This window comes from Theropithecus gelada, chromosome 20 (genome assembly GCF_003255815.1).
Source record: "Theropithecus gelada isolate Dixy chromosome 20, Tgel_1.0, whole genome shotgun sequence".
In the NCBI taxonomy this organism is placed as follows: domain Eukaryota; kingdom Metazoa; phylum Chordata; class Mammalia; order Primates; family Cercopithecidae; genus Theropithecus; species Theropithecus gelada.
This window is the reverse complement of record NC_037688.1, coordinates 52205880-52225470: the sequence shown is the minus strand read 5'-3', so window position 1 is coordinate 52225470 and position 19591 is coordinate 52205880. Positions and strand designations below refer to the sequence as shown.

Below are 19591 nucleotides of genomic sequence, written 5' to 3'. Positions count from 1 at the left end.
CTGAATGTGGCCCAAGAGGGAGACAGGGAGGCTGCCCCACGCAGAGGCAAATGCAGCGGCTTGGGACCGGCCCTGCGGTGGGCTGGTGGTGGCTCCCACCCGCCCTTCTCACCTGAGCAGAAACCCTGGGTGCGGCGGGGGAGGTGCTGCCGGGCTGTGGGGTGGCTGCTCCGGGCAGGGAGTTGTGGACCAGGTACTCCAGACGCAATCCCAGCCCGCCAAGTGCATCAGCTGCTGCTGCTGAGCGCCCGGGTGCAGAGACGGTGCAGGGGGATGCTGGGGTCCCTGCTCACCTCCACGCCGGCCTGGCAGGCGGCATGGGACTGCCCCGCCCCGCCCCACTCCCACAGTGACGCCCGCTTGGCAGTCCTGTGGGGGAGGCCCAGGCTGTGCCCGGTGATGCACCGTGTCAGCCCCTGGGGACCTCGGGCACAACAGGCACCTACTCCCTTCCCCCACAGCGAAGGCTGAGCTCACAGCTGGCAGCGGCCCAGCTCATGCTCCTCCCTGCCCACCAGGGCTCTGCTCTGCAGTCTCTGCGCCCCAGGGGTCGTGCTGCACGCCTGCATCTGAGTCCGTCATGTTTGCTGATGCCTGCGTGTATAGGTGCATCTCGGTCCTCCTAGTCTGTGTGCCCAGGAGCATGGACATGGACACACTGTGTCCCTGTGTGGGGACATCAGGCACATGACGACCCAATGCAGTGGCCAGGCATGGTGACAGCTGTGGTCATTCTGTGGGTACCACAACACAGAGCTGGGCAGGCAGGAACACCCGTGTGAGCACTGTGGGGCTCCACCAGGCAGGCCAGGGCGGGAGGACAGACAGGAGGGAGTTTCCAGCCCGCCTGCCAGGCTTCTCCCCTCACTGGGACGGGGTGCTGGGTGTCCCAGGCTGAGCCCCAACCTGGCCCACCTACCCCACCTCTCATCTTGGGAGGGGCTCAGCCCCTGGTTGGCAGGACCACAAGAGCTCTAAGACCCTGGGATCCTGCAGCTCAGGTTCAGCTGTGGCATGACCACCCCCTGCACCAGAGCTATGGGTGCCCAATGAGCCAGCCCCATGGCCAAGCTGAGAATCCCTGCTCTGGGTCTTGTGGGGGCTGACAGCGGGGGGACTGGTGGGTGACCGCTCCCCAGGCCTGTACAGGCCCACGGGAACCCAGGTGCCCCTCTGAGAGCTCCAGGCTGACACTGAGGCATGGGCACCACGAGGGACGGCACTCAGGAGGCCTGGCTTGTTGAGGAGGGTCCGGCTCAGGTCAGGCCTTGAAGGCCCCTTGGCCGGCCACCGGCTGGGCCAGCCCAGCTGCACACAGCGGCTCCAACAGCTGCAACCGGTCGCAGTTAGGGGCAGTGAGGTCAGCAGCCCCCAGTCCAGAGGGGTGGGGTCCTGTAGGGCAAGGTGGGGAGACAGTCCCACTGGAGAGGAGAGCCGTGCCTGGCTCCAACTTGGGCTGATTCAGACAAGGACCAGGAGGAAGCCTGGAGACAAGCCAGCCCTGGGGGAGGGGAGGCCGGGGCCAGGCGCCGAGAGTGGACATATCCCCGGGCTGGCCAGGGAGGGGCCTGGAGAGCGACGGGTGTGCTGGCCGGGAGGGCTCTGTTGCTGCTCTCTGTTGGGGTCGCCCAACTGGTGCTACTTGAGTGTTATGTGGTCTCTTCGGATCTGCACCAGCCCCTTCCTTTACAGATGAGGAAACTGAGTCATGGGAGCAGCAGCAGAGCCCAGGGCCTGTGGCCTCGCCTCAGGGACTCTAGGGCTAGAACCCGTATCTCGGCTGAGGGCACGGTGGCAGCTGCCTCCGGTCTGGGGCCTAGTGGGGACTCTGGGTCTGGAACCCGGGTCTTGGCTGAAGGCACAGCGGTAGCTGCCTCTGGTCCAGGCCCTGCTGCTATCACTGCTGGGGTCCTAACCAGGGTTCCAGGGCTGGCCCTGGAGCTGGACAGTGGCAGGCAGGGGCCAGGCAGACATGAGACCAAGTGCTGGCCCATGAGACGCCCCTTCCACAGAGCTCTGAGACGTGGGGGGCCAGGCCGCTCTCTGGCCCCAGGCCTGGGCTGACCCAAGGGCCTGGGCTCTACGAAGGCCCCTGGCTGGGCCCAGCTGGGTGCTCCCGCGGTTCTGGTTGTGGGGGCTGGGGGTCGTCGGGGGCCTGCCCAGGCCAAAGCTGCAGAGTGCTTGCTGTCTGCAGGAGAGGCCGATACGAGCCAGAAGCACTGTGTCTGTCCCGGGTCCTGCTGGGACCTCAGGGCAGGAAAGAGAGCTAGGAAGGGTCTGGGTAGCCAGACCTGTCCCTCGGAAGCCCGGCTTTGGACACGTTCACGGTCACCCCTGAAGCCAGTCAGTGAGCATTTATTTGGAGTCCCTGGAGCCCTGCTGTAACCAGGAGCCCGGGCTGTGGCGTGGGGGACAGAGGAGGTGAGACCTGGCAGGCCCACAGCTCCCAAGCTGGGGTCCCGGAGGCAGAGGAACAATGCACGGCTATGTGGGAGCCAGGCAAGTGGTGACGTGGCAGAACTGTTAGCAGGGGCCCGGGAGACTGCAGCAGACTGGTGCTCACGGCGGATATGAGGGATGGGCGTGCGTGGCAGGGCCTTGGCCATGGCCCCTGACCAATGTCTGTGCAGCAAGCACCACACTGAGCTCAGAATCCGGGCGGAGAGGGAGCCACAGATACAGTGAGGCCGAGGCACACACGGCCGGGCCTGCACACTCGAGCCCAGCAGGAACCGTTGGGTCTCGGGCGGAGGCAGCTGAAGGCAAGAGGATCTGCAGAGCAGTGAGGGGCAGAGGACACAGGGACCAGATGGGTCTCCCAGGCCAGGTGAGCTCAGAATGGCCCTTCCCAGCCCCTCTAGGGGATAGGTTGGGGCCAGTAGCTGACTGGGCCCAGGAGTGGCCCACCCTGGAAGCAAAGGCAAGGCCAAAACCTGGCCCTCCCTCTTCAGTCCATAAAACTGACACCCCTGGGGTGAAGCTTGGGATCCAGAAGCTATTCCAGGAGGAGGGAAGGACCTCGGTTTCTCCGGGGCCACATGGCTAGGAAGGTCCTCAGGATCCAGCATCAGTCCCACGGCCGCAGTGCGATGTCGTCGCCTGTCATCACGGCTGCCTGGCGCCCCCTGCCGGCCCCACCTCAGCCCTTCCCCGCAGGCCTGGCCAGGGCAGTCCAGCGGGCCTGATGTTCCCGGGCACCTCGAGGCCCCAGAGCTGGTGATCACACGCTTGCTCGTCCGTCTCCCTAGAGTTCTGCTGTGCAGCCGCCACCCCCCGCCCCAGCCCCACGGCTCTCAGCTGTCCGGCTCCAGCGTCCACTCTGACAGCCACTGCAGGCAGGGGCCCCGCTGTGCCTCAGTCTCAGGGGGCTTGGTGGGGGGTGGAGGGGGCCGGCCAGGCCCAGGCAGGAGTGTGGAGGGGCTGCCTGGCCTGGGGCCCCTGTCCTCGGGGTCAGGGTCAGGGGTGGCCCGTAAGGCCTGCACAAGCTGGTCCAGCGGCTGCAGCAGGGTGTGGGGGCTCCAGCAGGCGTCCAGGGAGGGCAGGAAGGGGTCAGGTGTGCAGACTTCTATACACTCGGCATCGGTGGGGATGCGCAGGTAGAAAGCGTGCAGCATCATTCTGAACGGTCGGTCCTCCTGGCCCGAGGGCTCTCCGTAGGTCAGGTCGCCCACCACGGGGTGGCCCAGGGCACTGCAGTGCACGCGCAGCTGGTGTGTCCGGCCTGCAAGGCGAGGGTGCCGCTGGATCAAGTGGGGGGCGGGGCTGCTCCTCACGGACCTCCCTGACCAGGCCCCACCTCCTGTCATGACCCCACTGCAGCCTCGGAGCAGCCCCTTGGGGTGGAACTCTCCCTGTCCTCTGCCATGGGTAAGGACATCAGTGTTCGCGACAGGAGACTGCATTCAGGTCACCACTGATGAGGACAGGGCCGGGGTGGCACTTGGTCCTGGAGAATCCAGGCCAGTCAAACCCCCCAGGACTCAGTCAGGAGCCAGCAGGGACCCTGTGTCAGGGGAGAAGCTAAGAGGCTGCAGAACGTAGAGTTAAGAACACAGGAGTGCTTGTTACCAACTCTGCCTTGATGCTCAGGGTGGCCCAACACGGGCTACGTGGCCCCGTGTCTCAGTTTTCCTTCTGTCACCACCAGGACACCGCCCACCCCAGACACTGCCAACCCCAGACACACCCGTGAGTGGCTTCAGCAGCACTTTGGAGACAGGATCGCCTGCGTACAGCCCGTGTTCCAGAACCACGAGCTCCGTGAGGCTTGGCTTTGGGTTCTCACAACCTGGGGCGCAGATAGCATGTGTGAGGTCAGGGGGACCAGCCCGAGGCCCAGGCTCACCCACCCTAACCCACGATGCCCGCCCAGTTGGTCCCTGCCTGCCCAGGCCCACCCCAACCCACAATGCCCGCCCAGTTGGTCCCTGCCTGCCGCACCCTGCGTGCCCTCGATGCACATGGTGTGGGCCCGGCCTTCCGTGCCGTTCCTGCCGATGGCATGGCTGATGGTCACCCGGCTCTCCTGGATGTGCCCCCGCAGCTGCAGGACAGGGGGCGTCACACAGTTCACGGGGCAGCCCGCCACTGCTGGGGAGCCCACCTAACACCAGGCAGCCATGTAGAGGTTGGTGGGAGGCTCTGAGCCAGGGCCTGCCCAAGTGGGGTGGGAGTCCTGAGTCCCCACGCCCCACCCCAGGACTGACCAGGTCTTACCAGTGCCAGGTAAGCCTTGGTCACGCGCCGCTCCTTGAAGCACCTGTATGCGCTGCCGGCGGCTGCCTTGTTTAGGGCCACACACAGTGCCCCACTGGTGGAGAAATCCAGCTGGTGGCAGAACCTGGGATGGGACAGAGTCCAGCGTCTGAGCCACTTTCCTCCACAGACGCTGCCGTGGGGCTGTGGCCGCCCCACCTACCTGAACCCGTAGCAGGTGTCCGGGTCGGCCAGCTCCGGGAAGCGGTGCCGCAGCTGCTTTTGTAGCGTCAGAGTCTCCCGCCACGCCTTGCTGTCAATGCGAACGTCCCAGTGCTTGTTGACCACCAGGAAGTCGCGGCTCCGGTACACGATGGACAGGTTCTCCACGCTGCCCGGCTCCATGGCCAGCCTGCCGAGCCACGCGTGGGTGCGTGTGCTGTGAGCACGTGGGGGGCGCCCAGTCCAGCAGACAGAGGTCCTCGCACCCCCTCACTCGGGCTCCGGTGCGAAGCCACAAGCCAGGTGCGCAGCCCTACTATGCACCTGCATCCTCAGTCCCCAAGATCAGGCCAGGGCGTCAGCTGGGGGATCAGGGAGTCAGCCTGGGACGTGCCTGACCCAAGGCTGGAGAAACAGCCCGTTCCGAGCCTGCCCCACAGAGCCTCCCCAAAGACCCTCCCCTCTAGGGGATGCACATGACGGCCTCCGCCCGACGGTGGGGGCGGGGAGGGGCAGCAGAACTCCCGGGGCCCGGCAGCCAGGTCTGCCCGGGGCGCGGGGCAGGGCTGGGGCCTCCTCGCTCCCCGCAGCCCGCGCAGACCGGCGCCCCGCACAGGCCCGGTGGGCAGGCCAACCCCGGCTCCGAGCCCCTCCCGCGCCCAGACTGACCTGCTGCCGGGCCGTGCAGTCCAGGCCCTCGATGCCGTGACCGACACCGGCTCCAGCCCCGCGCCCGCGCGCTCCTGACCCAGAGACCCTGGAATCCTCGCTCCGGACGCCTAGCAGCGCTTCCGCCCTGCCCCGCTGCGCGCGCAGCCCCGCCCCCGGCCCGCCCCCGGCCCGCCCCCGCCGCGGAAGAGCGGCTGCGCCGGCCAATGGCGAGCTCCCCCGGACAGGCCGCGGGGGCTGCGGAGCAGGAACTCGTCCCGCCCACCTCGCGCGCAGCCCCGCCTCCGCCCCGCCGACCAATGGCGAGCGCCGCCGAGCACGCCGGCTGCTGATTGGCGGCGCCCGGCACGCTCGGGGCGTGTGGTACGCGGCGGCGGTGGCGGCGCGGGAGGTTCGGAGCCGGAGGTTTGGAGCGGGACCCGGGCTCGCGGACGGCATGGAGGACTACGAGCAGGAGCTGTACGGCGTGGAGGACGATTTCCACAGCCAGTTCGCGGCCGAGCTGGAGGTGCTGGCCGAGCTGGAAGGTGGGGCGCGGCGCCCGGCAGTCGAGGAGGGATGTCGGGAGGAGGCGAGGCCGCTGCGAAAGCCGGGACAGTGGCGACCTCGGGGAGGGCGTGCCGGGAGCCGAAGGGCCCTCCTTGCCGCCGCTGGCGGGATCTGCTGTCTCGGGGCGGCCGCTGACAATCTCCTCTCCCAGCAGGGGCGTCGACTCCGTCGCCCTCCGGGGTCCCCCTGTCCACCGCGGGCCGGCCCCCGCGGACGTTCGAGGAGGCCCTCGCCAGAGGGGACGCGGCCTCCCGCCCCGCCCCAGCGGCATCTCTGGGCAGCAGCCAGGGCCGCGCCGGGAAGAGGCAGGTGGACGCCGACCTGCAGCCGGCTGGGTCCCTTCCCCACGGTAGGTCGGCGGCATTGCCCCAGGGCCTCCGGGGTGGGCGCGAGGCTGAGGAGGCCTCTGGTTCCCTGCATGTGTCTCCCCCAGCCCCCAGGATCAAACGGCCTAGGCTGCAGGTGGTCAAGAGGCTGAACTTCAGGTCGGAGGAGATGGAGGAGCTGCCTCTTCCCGACTCCCCGCCGATGGACATCACCCCGCCGCCGAGCCCTGAGGACCTTGCTGAGCTGTGGGACCACGAGTGTGTGCCTCAGACATGGGCGTCCCATCCCATCTGTCCAGGGGGACGCAGGTGGAGCCCAGCCGGTGCCCTGGATGAGGCCTGGGGGGTGGGGAGGGTTCCATGGCTGAGGGTGGCTTTGGCCACCCACATCCAAGGGTGACCTGAGGCTTGAGTTTCTGTCACTGATGCCTGGTCTCTCCTCAGAGCCTCAGACGCTGCTGCTGACGTGGGTCTCACACGGGCCTCACCAGCCGCCCGCAATCCCGTCCTGAGGCGGCCCCCCATCTTGGAGGACTATGTCCATGTGACATCCACGGAGGGCATCCGGGCCTATCTGGTGCTGCGTGCTGACCCTGTCGCCACAGGGGTGCAGGTGGGTGGCCGTGGCCTTCCTGCACGGTGGGTGGGCTGGTGCTGTTCAGGAAAGGGTCCTGGGAGCCCTCACCTGTGCCATTTGCTCACAGCCAGTCCTGTGCACACTGCCAGGGGCTTCCTCGGGGGAGGCTGCTTCGTGGGGCGTAGCCTTAGAGAACACAGTCTTCCCACCCCAGGCTGCTGTCCATTCTGTTTGCATGGCCTGGGGGTGGAGAGGGTCTCCTCCCTGCTTCCCTTTCCTGCTTTTGCCTTTTCTCCTTTTCTCCTCAAGCTGCCCACCTTTGCAGCTTCCTCTTTGCAGCTGTCTCATCGGGATGGCTTTTTTCTTTTGGCCCTCCGCCCCGTCTCCCACCCCTCACTGGCCAGCTTACTGGGGTTGTCCCACCTGGGTCCGTGAGCACTGATGGGGGCTGGGGTGAACCCTGTGACCTGGGAGGAGCCCATGGGCAATTGTTCTTCCTTCCCCACAGAGCCCTCTGCTCCACGTCCCGTGGCGAGGCGGTGGCCAGCTGGACCTGCTGGGTGTGTCCTTCGCCTCCCTGAAGAAGCAGGTCGACGGCGAGGTTGGGGCTGCGGGTTTGCTGGGGGGTGGTGGCGGGGCCGCTTGAGCCCTCCTGATCCCAGCCTGTTGTTTGCACAGCGGCGGGAGCGGCTGCTTCAGGAGGCCCAGAGGCTCTCAGACACCCTGCGCAGGTGACTCTGCCAGCCCTTCTGCCCTGGGGACTCTCGTTGGCTTCTTGCATGACTTCTTAGCTCATGTTCCGTGGTGTGTGGGCAGGCAGGGTCCCTGCGAGGGGTTTGTGGCTCAGGACATGATTCTCTCCAGTCTCAGGTCAGGGGAGGAGGAGACAGCCCAGCCCGTGGGGGCCCCTGAGGAGGAGCCAGCTGACGGCCAAGGCGCCTCCACTCACTGCCTCTGGGTGGATGAGTTTGCACCCCGGCACTACACGGAGCTGCTCAGTGATGACGTGAGATCTTGTTGTCGCTCACGTGTGACTGGCTTTCTCTGTTCCCAGGAGGGAAGAACCTGGGCCCAGTGATTTTTGCACAGCTAGTCCACAGGGCTTCGAAGATGGAGTGGGGCTCTGGCTTATCCCTTTGAGTTGTAGGCGGGGAACTGAGCACAGGGCTGTGTGCTACTGTTCCCCTGTGACGTGTGAGGCAGGCCAGGGGTCCTGGGTGTCACCTGATCCAAGTCTCAGTTCCTTTACCTACCTTTGCAGCAGTTGACACTCAGGTGCCCCTGGGGAGGGCAGGTGCCTCCCAGATGGGTTGTGGCCAGAGCCGTGGGGATGGAGTCCCTGGTGTGAGCTCCATGGTCACTTACTAGCAGGAAGATGGGAGTGGCCATTCATCCTGCGGCTCAGCGTCCCATGGGGTCATGGGGCTCAAGGTTGCAGGCTGACTGGCCGTGCCTGGAGGCGGTGCCCTCAGGCTATGCCTCCCTTCCCGTAGTTCACCAACCGCTGCCTGCTCAAGTGGCTGAAGTTGTGGGACTTGGTGGTGTTTGGCCACGAGAGGCCTTCCCGGAAGCCCAGGCCCAGTGTTGAGCCAGCCCGGGTCAGCAAGGAGGCCACGGCCCCAGGAAAGTGGAAGAGCCACGAACAGGTGCTGGAGGAGATGCTGGAGGCTGGGCTGGACCCGAGCCAGCGACCGAGGCAGAAGGTGAGCCCTGCCAGCCATGCTGCCAGCAATAAGCCTGAGGCTTTGCACTTGGCGGCCGGCACCTTGGCAGCCTGTTGAGTTTCTCCAGGAGCTGTGGGTGTGATGACACGTGGGTCTTGGCGTGAAGTGCCATTAACATGAGTTAGAATTGGGTATGTTCCGGTAACAACTTGGGGGAAGTCAGTGTCCCTGAAGGGCTTTATAGTTGGCCAAGATGGTTTGGGTGGAAGGTGGGTGGTTTCTGGGGGCTTTCATTTGGGCACCAGCTGTGTTTTGTCTGCATGAACTTTGTTTTGTGTAGGGTTTTTTTCTGTTGCCACCTTGGTGCATGAACGTGCTGAATTTTGTTCTTATTTGATGGCCGGAGTGGGGCGGGGGGAGCATCCAGCCTGCGGGGCACACATGGCAGTCCCTGGTTGCTGGGCCAGGAGCATCCTGTAGGTGCGGCGCACACCACGCCTCCGTCTACCTGGGCTGCAGGTGGCACTGCTGTGTGGGCCTCCGGGGCTGGGGAAGACCACCCTGGCACACGTGATTGCACGTCACGCGGGGTACTCTGTGGTGGAGATGAACGCCAGGTGAGTGACGTGAGGCCTGTCTCTGGCTCTCCTTCTGTCCTGATGTGTTTGAGTTTTGGCCGTGGACCCGAAACCGGGTGTGGATGTTCCCATCTCGAGGGTGGTGGGGGCCTGGGCATGTGGGCCAGGGAAATGTGGCCTTCCTTGGGGTTCACGGGATCGGCACGGCTGTGTCATGTGGCAGTTTCTACGCAAGTGCAGCAGCCCCGGCCTCGGGAGGCTGCCCGGCCAGGGATGCCCGCTGTCCTGACGACCTCTGACCTCCCTGTTCCAGTGACGACCGTAGCCCGGAGGCCTTCCGCACGCGCATCGAGGCGGCCACCCAGATGGAGTCGGTGCTGGGTGCTGGCGGGAAGCCCAACTGCCTGGTCATCGATGAGATCGACGGGGCCCCCGTGGTGGGCTCCTTGATGCCTGGGTGGGTGGGCGGGCGGGCAGGCAGGTGGGCAGCAGGGCCTGGACTCACTGTCTTCTGCACCTCCCCCAAGGCCGCCATCAACGTCCTCCTGAGCATCCTGAACCGCAAGGGGCCACAGGAGGCGGAGCCGCAGGGCCCAGCTGTGCCTTCGGGTGGCGGCCGACGGCGCCGGGCAGAGGGGGGGCTCCTCATGAGGCCCATTATTTGCATTTGCAACGACCAGTGAGTGCACGGGTGGGCGCCACAGTCAGGAGAGGCCCCGGCGCCTGGAGGGAGGGACCCGGCCTGTCCCTGTGTCCTGGGCTGAGGTGCTGACTCCGGGGTCCCTGCCCTGCTGCCTCTTCTCAGGTTCGCACCGTCCCTGCGGCAGCTGAAACAGCAGGCGTTCCTGCTGCACTTCCCGCCGACTCTGCCCTCGAGGCTGGTGCAGCGACTCCAGGAGGTCGGTGGAGCCCAGGGAGCAGCGTGGCTCAGGGCAGGGTTGGGGGTGTGACCTCGTTCTGGCCGTTTCCCTGCTCCTCCCTATGGAGCCCTGGTAACCCCCGGCAGGATGGGGCATACCATCGGGCCCTCCAGCAGCCCTCCTCCCCCAGGTCTCCCTGCGGCAGGGCATGAGGACTGACCCAGGGGTGCTGGCAGCCCTCTGTGAGAAAACTGACAATGACATCCGGGCCTGCATCAACACCCTGCAGGTGGGGGCCGGCAGGCATCAGGTGGGGTGGGGTGGGGTCGGGAGTCAGCCGCCTCTCATGCCCCCGCCCTGTGTCCAGTTCCTGTACAGTCGGGGCCAGCGGGAGCTGAGCGTGCGAGACGTGCAGGCCACACGCGTGGGCCTCAAGGACCAGCGCAGAGGGCTCTTCTCGGTGTGGCAGGAGGTCTTCCAGCTGCCTCGAGCCCAGAGGTAGGCGGCGGCCACAGCCTTGGCCTGGACGCCCACGGTGCCCAGAGCCCAGGACGCTGGCCCTGCGTGCAGGCCAGCACGATCCTTGAGGTGGGAACTCATTGTCCTGAGCCCGTGGCTGCCTGGTCCGGCCTCCAGGGCCCTCCCCAGCCTTTTCCTGGCTTTTTCTCGCCACTGCAGCCTTGGTGGGTCAGCCAGGGAAACCTCCAGGGCCCCCTGTGGGAAGGACACCCTGATGTGGTGGGGCCTCCAGGGTGTCCCTGTCCAGGGCGCCCTTTGCCCTAGGCCCTGCCCCAGTTGCACCCACATTTTTGCCACGTTTGGCCTGGGCTGTGGTCTCTGAGCTCCTGCCTCTCCACACCACGAGGCCTCCTGCAGGCAGGAGCAGCCAGCGTGTCTCCGTCCTGACCTGGCATGGGACCCCAGGGGATGCCGGCCTGGTCGTGCCGCAGGACATGGGAGACGCCGGCCTGGGCCTGTGAGATGTGCTGCTCCTGGCCTGGACCCTGGGGGGTGACTTTCCCTGGGGTTCCCTAGCCCCAGAGGGTCAGGGCAGGGCTCCTCCCAGAGTGGGGCTCCTCCTCGGCTCCAGGGAATTTTTTAGGGAGTTCAGGTCGGGCATGGCTTTGGCTGTCTTTCTGCTGAGAAGAACGAAGTGGGTGGCGGCTCTGATGGGGCCTTTGAGTTTCCCGGGGAGACAGTGGGGCTACCTCTGCTCTTACACGGGCCCATCCAGCTTCAGCACCCCATCTGCAGGCGCCGTGTGGGCCAGGATCCCACCCTGCCTGCTGACACGCTCCTGCTGGGTGACGGGGACGCGGGCTCCCTGACCTCCGCCTCGCAGCGATTCTACCGTGTCCTGCATGCTGCCGCCTCCGCGGGCGAGCACGAGAAGGTGGTCCAGGTACCTGTCCTCCCCCAAAATCCCTGCCTGGGGGCTGCTTGTTCAGGACCTGGGCTGTGCCCCTGCCCCTGCCGACCCTCCCGTGTGGACGGGGAGGTGCTTTGTGGGTGCTGAGAGAGCCAGGTTCGGGAGATGGGGTGCCAGGAGGCCTCTGAGGTGGGGAGCAGGAGCTAGGAGGGTGGGAGGGGCTGCAGGGCACGGGCTGGCAGGCAGGGCGGGAGGGGCTGCAGGGCACGGGCTGGCAGGCAGGGCGGGAGGGGCAGCCATCCGACGGGGGAGGTTGCTCTGGTGGCTGCTTGGGACTCAGCGGGTTGGGGTGGAGCCTCTGCCCAATGGCGTGGCCTGGGGCTGTGAGGGGCTGGATTCTGGACTTAGGGTGCACGTGGGGTGGAGAGCAGGGCGGTGAGGGCTTCTTGCCACCCTGCCCCCGGGAGTCCCTGCCTAAGCTGCCGACTGACTCTAAGCAGCTTTGGATTAACAGCTGGGGATCCACAGTCAATCCCCAAATCCCAAAACTCGCGATGTGGAGGGGCAGCGTGGATAGAGTCCCCCGAGGAACGGGGTAGGGACACTGGTGGGCGGAGCTTCCTCAGACAGTCTAGGGAGGGGCTGAGGCTGGACCTCTGTGGTTCCTGGAGGCCTCCTGGTGGGCAGTTCAGCCCCTTGTCTCAGTCTCTGTCAAGCTGGAGTGAGGATGCTCAGGGTGGACCCTCCTCCAACCCCCAGACCCCATGGCCCCTTGCTGGTGTGTGCTGCTGCCCGACGCCCAGTCTTGTGGGGACCCTTGTGGAGGGTCCTTGGAGCCTTGTGGGGCAGGCGGCATGCCGGGCAGGAGGTGGAGGGTCCGCGGGCCGGAGGTGAAGGGTTTGTGGTGGTGCACTTTTCCTGGGATGGGCAGGGGCGTGAGGGGCAGGAGCTCAGGGGTTGCTGGCTGCCTGCAGGGCCTGTTTGACAACTTCCTGCGCCTGCGGCTTCGAGACTCCAGCCTGGGCGCCGTGTGTGCGGCCCTCGACTGGCTGGCCTTCGACGACCTGCTGGCGGGGGCTGCTCACCACAGCCAGAGCTTCCAGCTGCTGCGCTACCCACCCTTCCTGCCCGTGGCCTTCCACGTGCTATTTGCTTCCAGCCACACACCCAGGATCACCTTCCCCAGCAGCCAGCAGGAGGTGTGCTCGCCTCTGCGCCACTCCTGCCCACCCCCGTGCTGCCCGTGTGGCTGCCCCCGGCCCCACCCACCATTCCCGCACCCACCGTTCCCCCACCCACCGTTCCCCCACCCACCGTTCCCCTACTTGGCCTGGGAGGCCCCGGTGACCAGGCCTTGGTTCGCCCCCTGCTCCAGGCCCAGAACCGGATGAGCCAGATGAGGAACCTGATGCAGACGCTGGTGTCCGGCATCACACCAGCCGCGCGCAGCCGGGCCACGCCCCAGGCCTTGCTCCTGGACGCCCTCTCCCTGCTGCTGGACATTCTTGCGCCCAAGCTCCGCCCCGTGAGTGCCGTCCCCAGGGTGGGGGACTCCCCACCTGCTGTCCTCCCGTCCCATGTGAGCACACAGCTGTACAGCCTGCTCAGCCCCCGCCTGCTGCCCCCGGCCCCCAGGTGAGCACACAGCTGTACAGCACCCGTGAGAAGCAACAGCTGGCCAGCCTGGTGGGCACGATGCTCGCTTACAGCCTGACCTACCGCCAGGAGCGCACGCCCGACGGGCAGTACATCTACAGGCTGGAGCCGTGAGTCCCCCAGTGCCTGGGGCGGGGGCCTGGAGGTGCTCCAGGTGCCAGGGCCCGCATAGGGCCGGGAGTCTGAAAGCCCAGTCATGGTGTCTGGGGTGTCGGGCCCCAGTGTATCCCTCACTCCGATGTGACCGTGAAGGGGGGTCACCCCCAGTCACCTGAGATTGGCCCTGGGACCTGAGTTTTGCTGCAGAGCTGCTCCCAACCTTAGTGCCCCCACATGGAGCTGGAGCTGGGGGGCCCCGAGAGGGACTGCGCTTTCCAAGGCTGTTTCCCGCTGTGGGATGGCCACGGGGGTGGCGGGTGTGAGGCACAGGGCAGTAGCCCCAGGGTCCTGCTGCCCCAGCAACAGCACCAATGTGCAGGACACTAAGTCGCTGTCGTGGCAGCCCTCGGCAGGTTTCATCATCCCACGTGTACTTGCAGTTGGGGAAACTGAGGCTCGGGGCAGTTAAACTCGGCTGCTGTGGGGTTGGGGTGCAGTGGCACCGGGACTCACCCTACATTCCCGCTCTGGCGTTGTGACTTTTGGGATTTGCGGTTGGAGCGCCTGGCGGGTCTCTGGTCCTGGGCCTAGCCCCACTGACCTGCCCTGGTGCCCCCGGCGCTGAGCAGGAACGTGGAGGAACTCTGCCGCTTCCCCGAGCTGCCTGCCCGCAAGCCCCTGACCTACCAGGCCAAGCAGCTCATCGCCCGCGAGATCGAGGTGGAGAAGATGCGGCGGGCGGAGGCTTCGGCCCAGGCAGAGAACAGCCCCCAGGTGAGCCCACCCAGGCTCTGGAGCAGGTTGGGGCCTGGGCGTGGACCATCCCCACTGTAACTCTGTGTGACCAGACCTCACAGTCCTGCTCCCTGCAGGTGGACGGGAGCTCCTCAGGGCTCGAGGGTCTGCTGGGGGGCAGTGGGGAGAAAGGGGTGTGCCGACCTGCCCCACGCAACCACGAGCAGCGGCTGGAGCACATCATGAGGCGAGCGGTCCGGGAGGAACAGGTGTGGAATGGGCAGCCACGGGGGCGGGACCAGGGTGCCTTTGGGGGTGGGGCTGGGGCAGTCATGAGGCAGGGCCAAGTATCTTCAGGGGCAGGGCCAGGGTATCTTCAGGGGTGGGGCCAGGGTGTCTTTGGGGTTGGGGCTGAGCCACAGGAGTCGTCTGGCTGAGGGTGGGGCTCTGAAGGACCAGCTCCCTACACTCAGCATGACCAGGGTTCTACTCGGGCCTCAGTTTCCCGTCTGGGCAGAAGAGTGGCTATATTGGCTCTTCTTGGTTGGCACCTGGTGGGGAGCAGATGGCAGTGAGGGGTAAGGGGCAGCTGGCCTGGGCCAGGTTTGGAAAAGGTGGCTCAGAGGGGCTCCGGCCCCTCCTCCCTGGAGAGGCTCTTGGTCCTCCTGTCTTGGGCAGGGGCTGGACGGGGCGTCTGTCCTACAGGGCTGACTAGTCCCTCCTCCCCATCAGCCTGAGAGGGACTTCTTTGGACGTGTGGTTGTCAGGAGCACAGCAGCCCCGAGTGCAGGTGTGTGTGGGGGGTGTTGTGGGGTTGTGGGGGGCCTGGGGTGCTGGGGTCCAGCTGAGGAGCAACCCTGTGGCCCCGCAGGGGACACGGCCCCGGAGCAGGACTCAGTGGAGCGGCGCATGGGCACGGCGGTGGGCAGGAGCGAGGTCTGGTTCCGCTTCAACGAGGGTGTCTCCAATGCTGTGCGGCGCAGCCTGTACATCAGGGACTTGCTCTAGGTCTCTCTGACCCGTGGACACGCCCCCGCATTGCTTCCCGGAGAGTGTGCAGAGGGACGGAAACCTGGAGATGTCTTTATAAAGTCACGCCTTTACAGACTGCAGTCACGCGCGAGTGGAGTGGGGCTCACAGGATGGTGCGAGTGGGGCCAGGAGAGGGGCTCACAGGATAGAGTGAGTGGGGCTGGGTGCCGTCTCACAGGATGGAGTGAGTAGGGCCACGTGTGGGGCTCAGAGGATGGAGTGAGTGGGGCCGGGAGAGGGGCTCACAGGATAGAGTGAGTGGGGCCGGGAGTGGGGCTCACAGGATGGTGGGAGTTTGACTGGGAGAGGGGCTCACAGGATGGAGTGAGTGGGGCCGGGAGAGGGGCTCACAGGATAGAGTGAGTGGGGCCGGGAGAGGGGCTCACAGGATGGTACGAGTGGGACTGGGGGAGGGGCTCACAGGATAGAGTGAGTGGGGCCGGGCGTGGTCTCACAGGACGGCATGAGTGGGGCTGGGAGAGGGGCTCACAGGACGGCGTGAGTGGGGCCGGGTGCGGGGCTCACAGGATGGTGCATTTGCCCTTTTCTACCCATGGGTTGTTCTTCATCAGGTCGGGGTTCAGGAAGGGGTCTTTGGGGATCCCATCCTCGATCCACTTCAGCAGCCTGCGGGTGGGTGGGTCGTGGGTGAGTGGTGGCACCTGGCCCCCGAGAGCCTCCTGCTGCACCTGCCCGTCGGCGGTGGTGGTCATGGCTATGAAAATGAGCGGCCAGCGCAGGGCAGACAAATGAGAGGCAAATCAGGTGGGTGGGGCACTCACTCGGGGATCGTCTTGGATGCCATCTCCCGCTGGAAGGCCAGCTGGTACTTGAGGCTCTCCACCTCTTTCTTCATCTGTGGCACGTCCCACTCCTCCATGGCGTCGGGGGCTTCCGAAGCAGCCAGCCTGGGGCTGGAGGGCACAGGAGGAAGCCACAGGGCCGAGGCTGCCAGCCTGTAGTCCGCATCCCCACTGCTCCCTCCCGGCAGGCCTGAGCTGAGCCCCCCAGGATGAAGGGGCGAGAGTCCCCACCACTGCCTGGGCCAGTACCCTGGGCCCTGTTTTCTCCACTCGTGTCTTTCCCAGGTCCACAGGCGTTGCTAGGGTTTAGGGCACAGGGCAAGTTCCCATGAGGCCCCAGCTCCCGCCTCCCCCAGTGGGACTAATTAACTGCAAGACATTCTTAGCTACTTCCCCACACCCCCCCAACACCTTAAGAAGGTCCCTTGCAGACAGCAGAATGGGTGCTCAGCACGGCAGGCCCCCAGCTCCCACCCTCCCACTGAGGCCCATGCAGGCCGACTCAGACCACGGTGTGAGGCGTGGGGTGAGGTCCTCAGGAGGTGGCCCCTGCCCCGCCCTGTGGCATGCCCTGCTGCTTTGCATGGGCAGAGCCCAGGACTCCTGGACGGGAACATTGGGCTGCAGTTTGCATCTCCGGCAGGTGGGGTGTGTGCTCAGGATCTTGGGGGCTCAGGCTACACGACCTGACTGTAGGGGGCTGTTGGTGGCCCCTGGGTCCCCAGTGTGTCTGGCAACCACACACACATCACCCGCATGCTTTCTGCTTGTGGCCAGCCTGGGAATGCCACAGGTTGACACCTCAGAACTGCCACAAGTTCGAGGCAAGTAGGGGTGGGATGCCCCCTGCCTCTCCCCCTGCCCACACCAGGGGCCCAGGGAGTCCCTTACTCTGTCCCAACCCTGGCCCCAATCCCCAAGGTTGGGAGACAGGGCTGAACCTTGGGAGGGTGGGTCGGGGGTTGGCGTCGAGTTTGGGGGAGGCTGCCTCTGGCTGTGAAGGGGGCTCCCGGCCCAACAGTCTCCCTATCCCTTTGGTCGCGCAGCTGCTCCCCAGCGAGGGAGGGGCCCAGGGCTTGGGGCTGCTGGGATCCCGGTTGGTGAAGTGGGCAGACTCCCAGCAGCCGGCAGACCCGGGGTGGGAGCTCGGGGAACAAGTGGGGGCGAGTTTCTGGGGGAATGATCAGGGTCGTGCAGAGGGAGGATTCCCTCCTGGAGATCCTCGAGTTCCAGCACCCAACCTGCCCCCATCCCCAGTGCGGGTCTTTCCTCGGAGACCCTACACTCAGCCATGTGGGCGCGGGACCAGCTGCGTGCAGGTCCTCCCAGGCCTGGGGTGTTGGTGCCCCGCCCACAGCCTGGTTCTCACCGCCCAGCCCTACCTTCGCGCAGCTGCCGCCGAGCCCAGCCACCTGCCCCACGCACCCTGTGGACGCCCCCAGCCGCAGGACTCGGTGGGCACTGCAGGCGGCGCACGGCGCTCAGATGGACACAGCTCCCCCGCACCGCGTGAGCCGCCTCCCTGCCTGCAGCACCGGCTCGGGTTGGGTCTCGCTGTCCGTGGGGCAGCCGCCCTCGCCCCAGGAGTTAGGTGAGCCCAGGGGACTGACCTGGGCCAGCCGAGAGCCTCGGAGCCTCAAGGCCCTCCCTAGCCCCAGGGGCCTGTTCGTTGGACCTACCTTGAAAGGTGACAGTGGAGGGACAATGATGACAAAAGCCAGGCGACCGCGAGTGACAGCGAGGGCCAAGTGATGTGCCGGGAGTCTGCCAGGCAGAGCCCTGGCTGCGCCCCGCCCCTCCCACCACCTGGGCCCTGGCGCCACCCCCACCCCCTCCTCAGGGCTGGGCTGACCCCAGAGACAGCCTGTGCTGCCCAGGGCTCACCCAGTGGGTGGACACGCAGCCAGGGGCCAGAGTGGGGCTGGTCCCGTGTCCCTGAGGGAGCAGCTTGGGCCTGGTGGAGAGGTCTCCTTCCACTTGGGGTGGATTCCTCAGCTTCATACCAGGGGCCTCCCCCTCCAGTGCCCTGGGCCAGTCCGGAGGAGTGGGGATGGGACTAGGACCCTTTACCCTCTGGGGCCTCTGCAGCCTTCAGGGATCAGGTGACCCTCAGCTGTGCCCCCTGACAGGCGTCCTGTGTGGGCCAGGTGGGCACCCTGGGATGTGAGCCTCTTCCTGCTAGGGGCCCCGGGTCTCCGTGGAGCTCCCTGCTCCGCCCAATCCCCCCTTCCCAGACCAGCGGCCAGCTCCGGAGGGCAGGAGGGTGCCGTGCTCTTCAGTCTGATCTGAGCTGAGAGTGGCGGCCTGAGGTGTCTCCAGCACCGGCCCACTGTGGGTGCTGTGGGGCGTGCTGCCTCAGGAGAGGTGCCTCCAGCTGCAGCACTTGGCAGGGATCGTGTGGCCTCGAGGCTGTGGGGAGGGGGCTTCCCTTTGCGGTTCCGCATCTGTCAGCCTGCAGAGCTGAGACTGGCCTCTTTTCCTCTGACACATTTCTCTGTGTCTTGGGGGCACCCCTTGGGCTCCTGTGGGAGCTGCGCCGTGTACCAGCAGGTGACGCACACACTAGGTTGCATCCTAGGTGGGGGCCCCCAGGCAGCAACAGCAGCCTCTGGGGGCACAGGGCCAAGCTCCCCAAACTCAGTCCTTGCAGAGGCTGGGCCACCCCCGGGGAAGCCTGGGCCAGGGCCAGGGGCCTGTGAGCAGGTCCTGCCTTCCCCAGTGTCACAAGGAACTGCCCGGCCCGCCTGGGGTGGCCCAGAGCCCTGCAGGGGTGGTTGGGGAGAGGTGAGCCTGTCCCTCGCGGGCGCCCAGGCCCCTGAAACCACTCAGCAGGCCTCCTCGCTGCTGTGACTGTGAATCGGGGCCACCTGCACCTCCCGCCCTGATGTGGGTTGGCGGGATCAGAGGCGCCTCCGGAACTGGGGCACATTAGGGAAGGGATTATTTTTATTACGGATTTGGGGGTGGGGTGGGGCAGCTTAAAGCCCAGGGCACCAGGCCTCCTCCTCAGGGCAGATGGCTGCTCCTCTTGGCACGGTGGGGGCTAGACGAGTTCGCCCTGGCCCTGGTGCCTGCCCTGCCTGTGCCCTTGGGTGCTGTGACTCCGGATGCACCTTAGTATCTGGGCTGCTGGGGGCACCGCTCCGGCCGGCGCCAGAGGGTGGAATGACTGTTGGGGGAAGGGCGTGTGCTGCCCCAGGGTGCAGGCAAGGTGGGGGGACCCCAGGACATGTCCCTGCATTCACTGGGACAGCAGGTGGCTTGGAGCCACGGCCAGGGTGGGGACACCCTGAGCTCTGCAGCTGAGTTGTGAGAGCTGGGGCTTCTGTGGCCACTCTCAGGACCCCAAACGGCCTTTGCATCTGCTCATCTGGAAGGACCTAGGGGGTCTCCTAATGGGGTTGCCAAGGCTCCAGGTTCTGGCTTTTGGGCAATTCACTGGACCCAGTAAAGGTCACCGAGGGTGCCTGAGTTATGTCCAGCACTGCCAGTGCCCCCAGCAAATCAGGACACGGGTTGCAGTGTGGTGTGGGCCACCAGGAGAGCCGACACAGGCCGTGGGACCACGTCCTGGAGTGAGCACCGCCCTGTGGTCCAGGCATATCCTGCCGGTCCTCCGCGTCTCAGGGGAGAAGCGGCTGTGTGTGCCTGCACGGTGGACCTGGCCCGCCTACCTGCCCAAGGTTGAGGGCAGGAGGAGGTTGAGGGAAGTGGGGGCAGGGCCAGGGTGAGCCGAGGGCCTTGGGTCTGCTCCAGG

General features: G+C 66.2%; 3 protein-coding genes across 11 annotated transcripts; 1 reads left to right on the top strand and 2 right to left on the bottom strand.

Moving 5' to 3' along the window:
• Positions 1-2332: 2332 nt before the first annotated feature.
• RPUSD1 (RNA pseudouridylate synthase domain containing 1) lies at positions 2333-5728 on the bottom strand. Of its 8 annotated transcripts, none has more exons than XM_025371305.1 (6): positions 5587-5713; positions 4919-5107; positions 4717-4840; positions 4441-4543; positions 4187-4288; positions 2333-3721 (listed from the first exon to the last, which is right to left on the bottom strand). In XM_025371305.1, exons 2-6 carry the CDS (start codon positions 5098-5100, stop codon positions 3294-3296), a joined length of 939 nt encoding a protein of 312 aa, XP_025227090.1. In that variant the 5' UTR covers positions 5101-5107; positions 5587-5713; the 3' UTR covers positions 2333-3293. The 8 variants fall into 8 exon arrangements, with proteins under 8 accessions (XP_025227090.1, XP_025227093.1, XP_025227089.1 ...); XM_025371308.1 differs by having other exon boundaries at positions 2336-3721; positions 4707-4840; XM_025371304.1 differs by having other exon boundaries at positions 2336-3721; positions 4432-4543.
• Positions 5729-5953: 225 nt separating this feature from the next.
• Positions 5954-15109, top strand: CHTF18 (chromosome transmission fidelity factor 18). 2 transcript variants are annotated; one of them, XM_025370494.1, is made up of 22 exons: positions 5954-6113; positions 6290-6484; positions 6569-6719; positions 6906-7074; positions 7547-7639; positions 7717-7769; positions 7903-8044; positions 8532-8741; positions 9222-9319; positions 9594-9717; positions 9808-9959; positions 10086-10179; positions 10331-10429; positions 10508-10638; positions 11395-11542; positions 12484-12708; positions 12885-13034; positions 13145-13275; positions 13894-14038; positions 14137-14268; positions 14732-14789; positions 14871-15109. In XM_025370494.1, the coding sequence occupies exons 1-22, from the start codon at positions 6023-6025 to the stop codon at positions 15005-15007; spliced, it is 2928 nt and encodes a 975-aa protein (XP_025226279.1). In that variant the 5' UTR covers positions 5954-6022; the 3' UTR covers positions 15008-15109. The 2 variants fall into 2 exon arrangements, with proteins under 2 accessions (XP_025226279.1, XP_025226280.1); XM_025370495.1 differs by having other exon boundaries at positions 5956-6113; positions 6290-6719.
• Positions 15110-15293: 184 nt separating this feature from the next.
• GNG13 (G protein subunit gamma 13) lies at positions 15294-17577 on the bottom strand. The gene is made up of 3 exons (XM_025371318.1): positions 17514-17577; positions 15814-15945; positions 15294-15658 (listed from the first exon to the last, which is right to left on the bottom strand). Exons 2-3 carry the CDS (start codon positions 15909-15911, stop codon positions 15553-15555), a joined length of 204 nt encoding a protein of 67 aa, XP_025227103.1. The 5' UTR covers positions 15912-15945; positions 17514-17577; the 3' UTR covers positions 15294-15552.
• Between the last annotated feature and the right edge of the window lie 2014 nt (positions 17578-19591).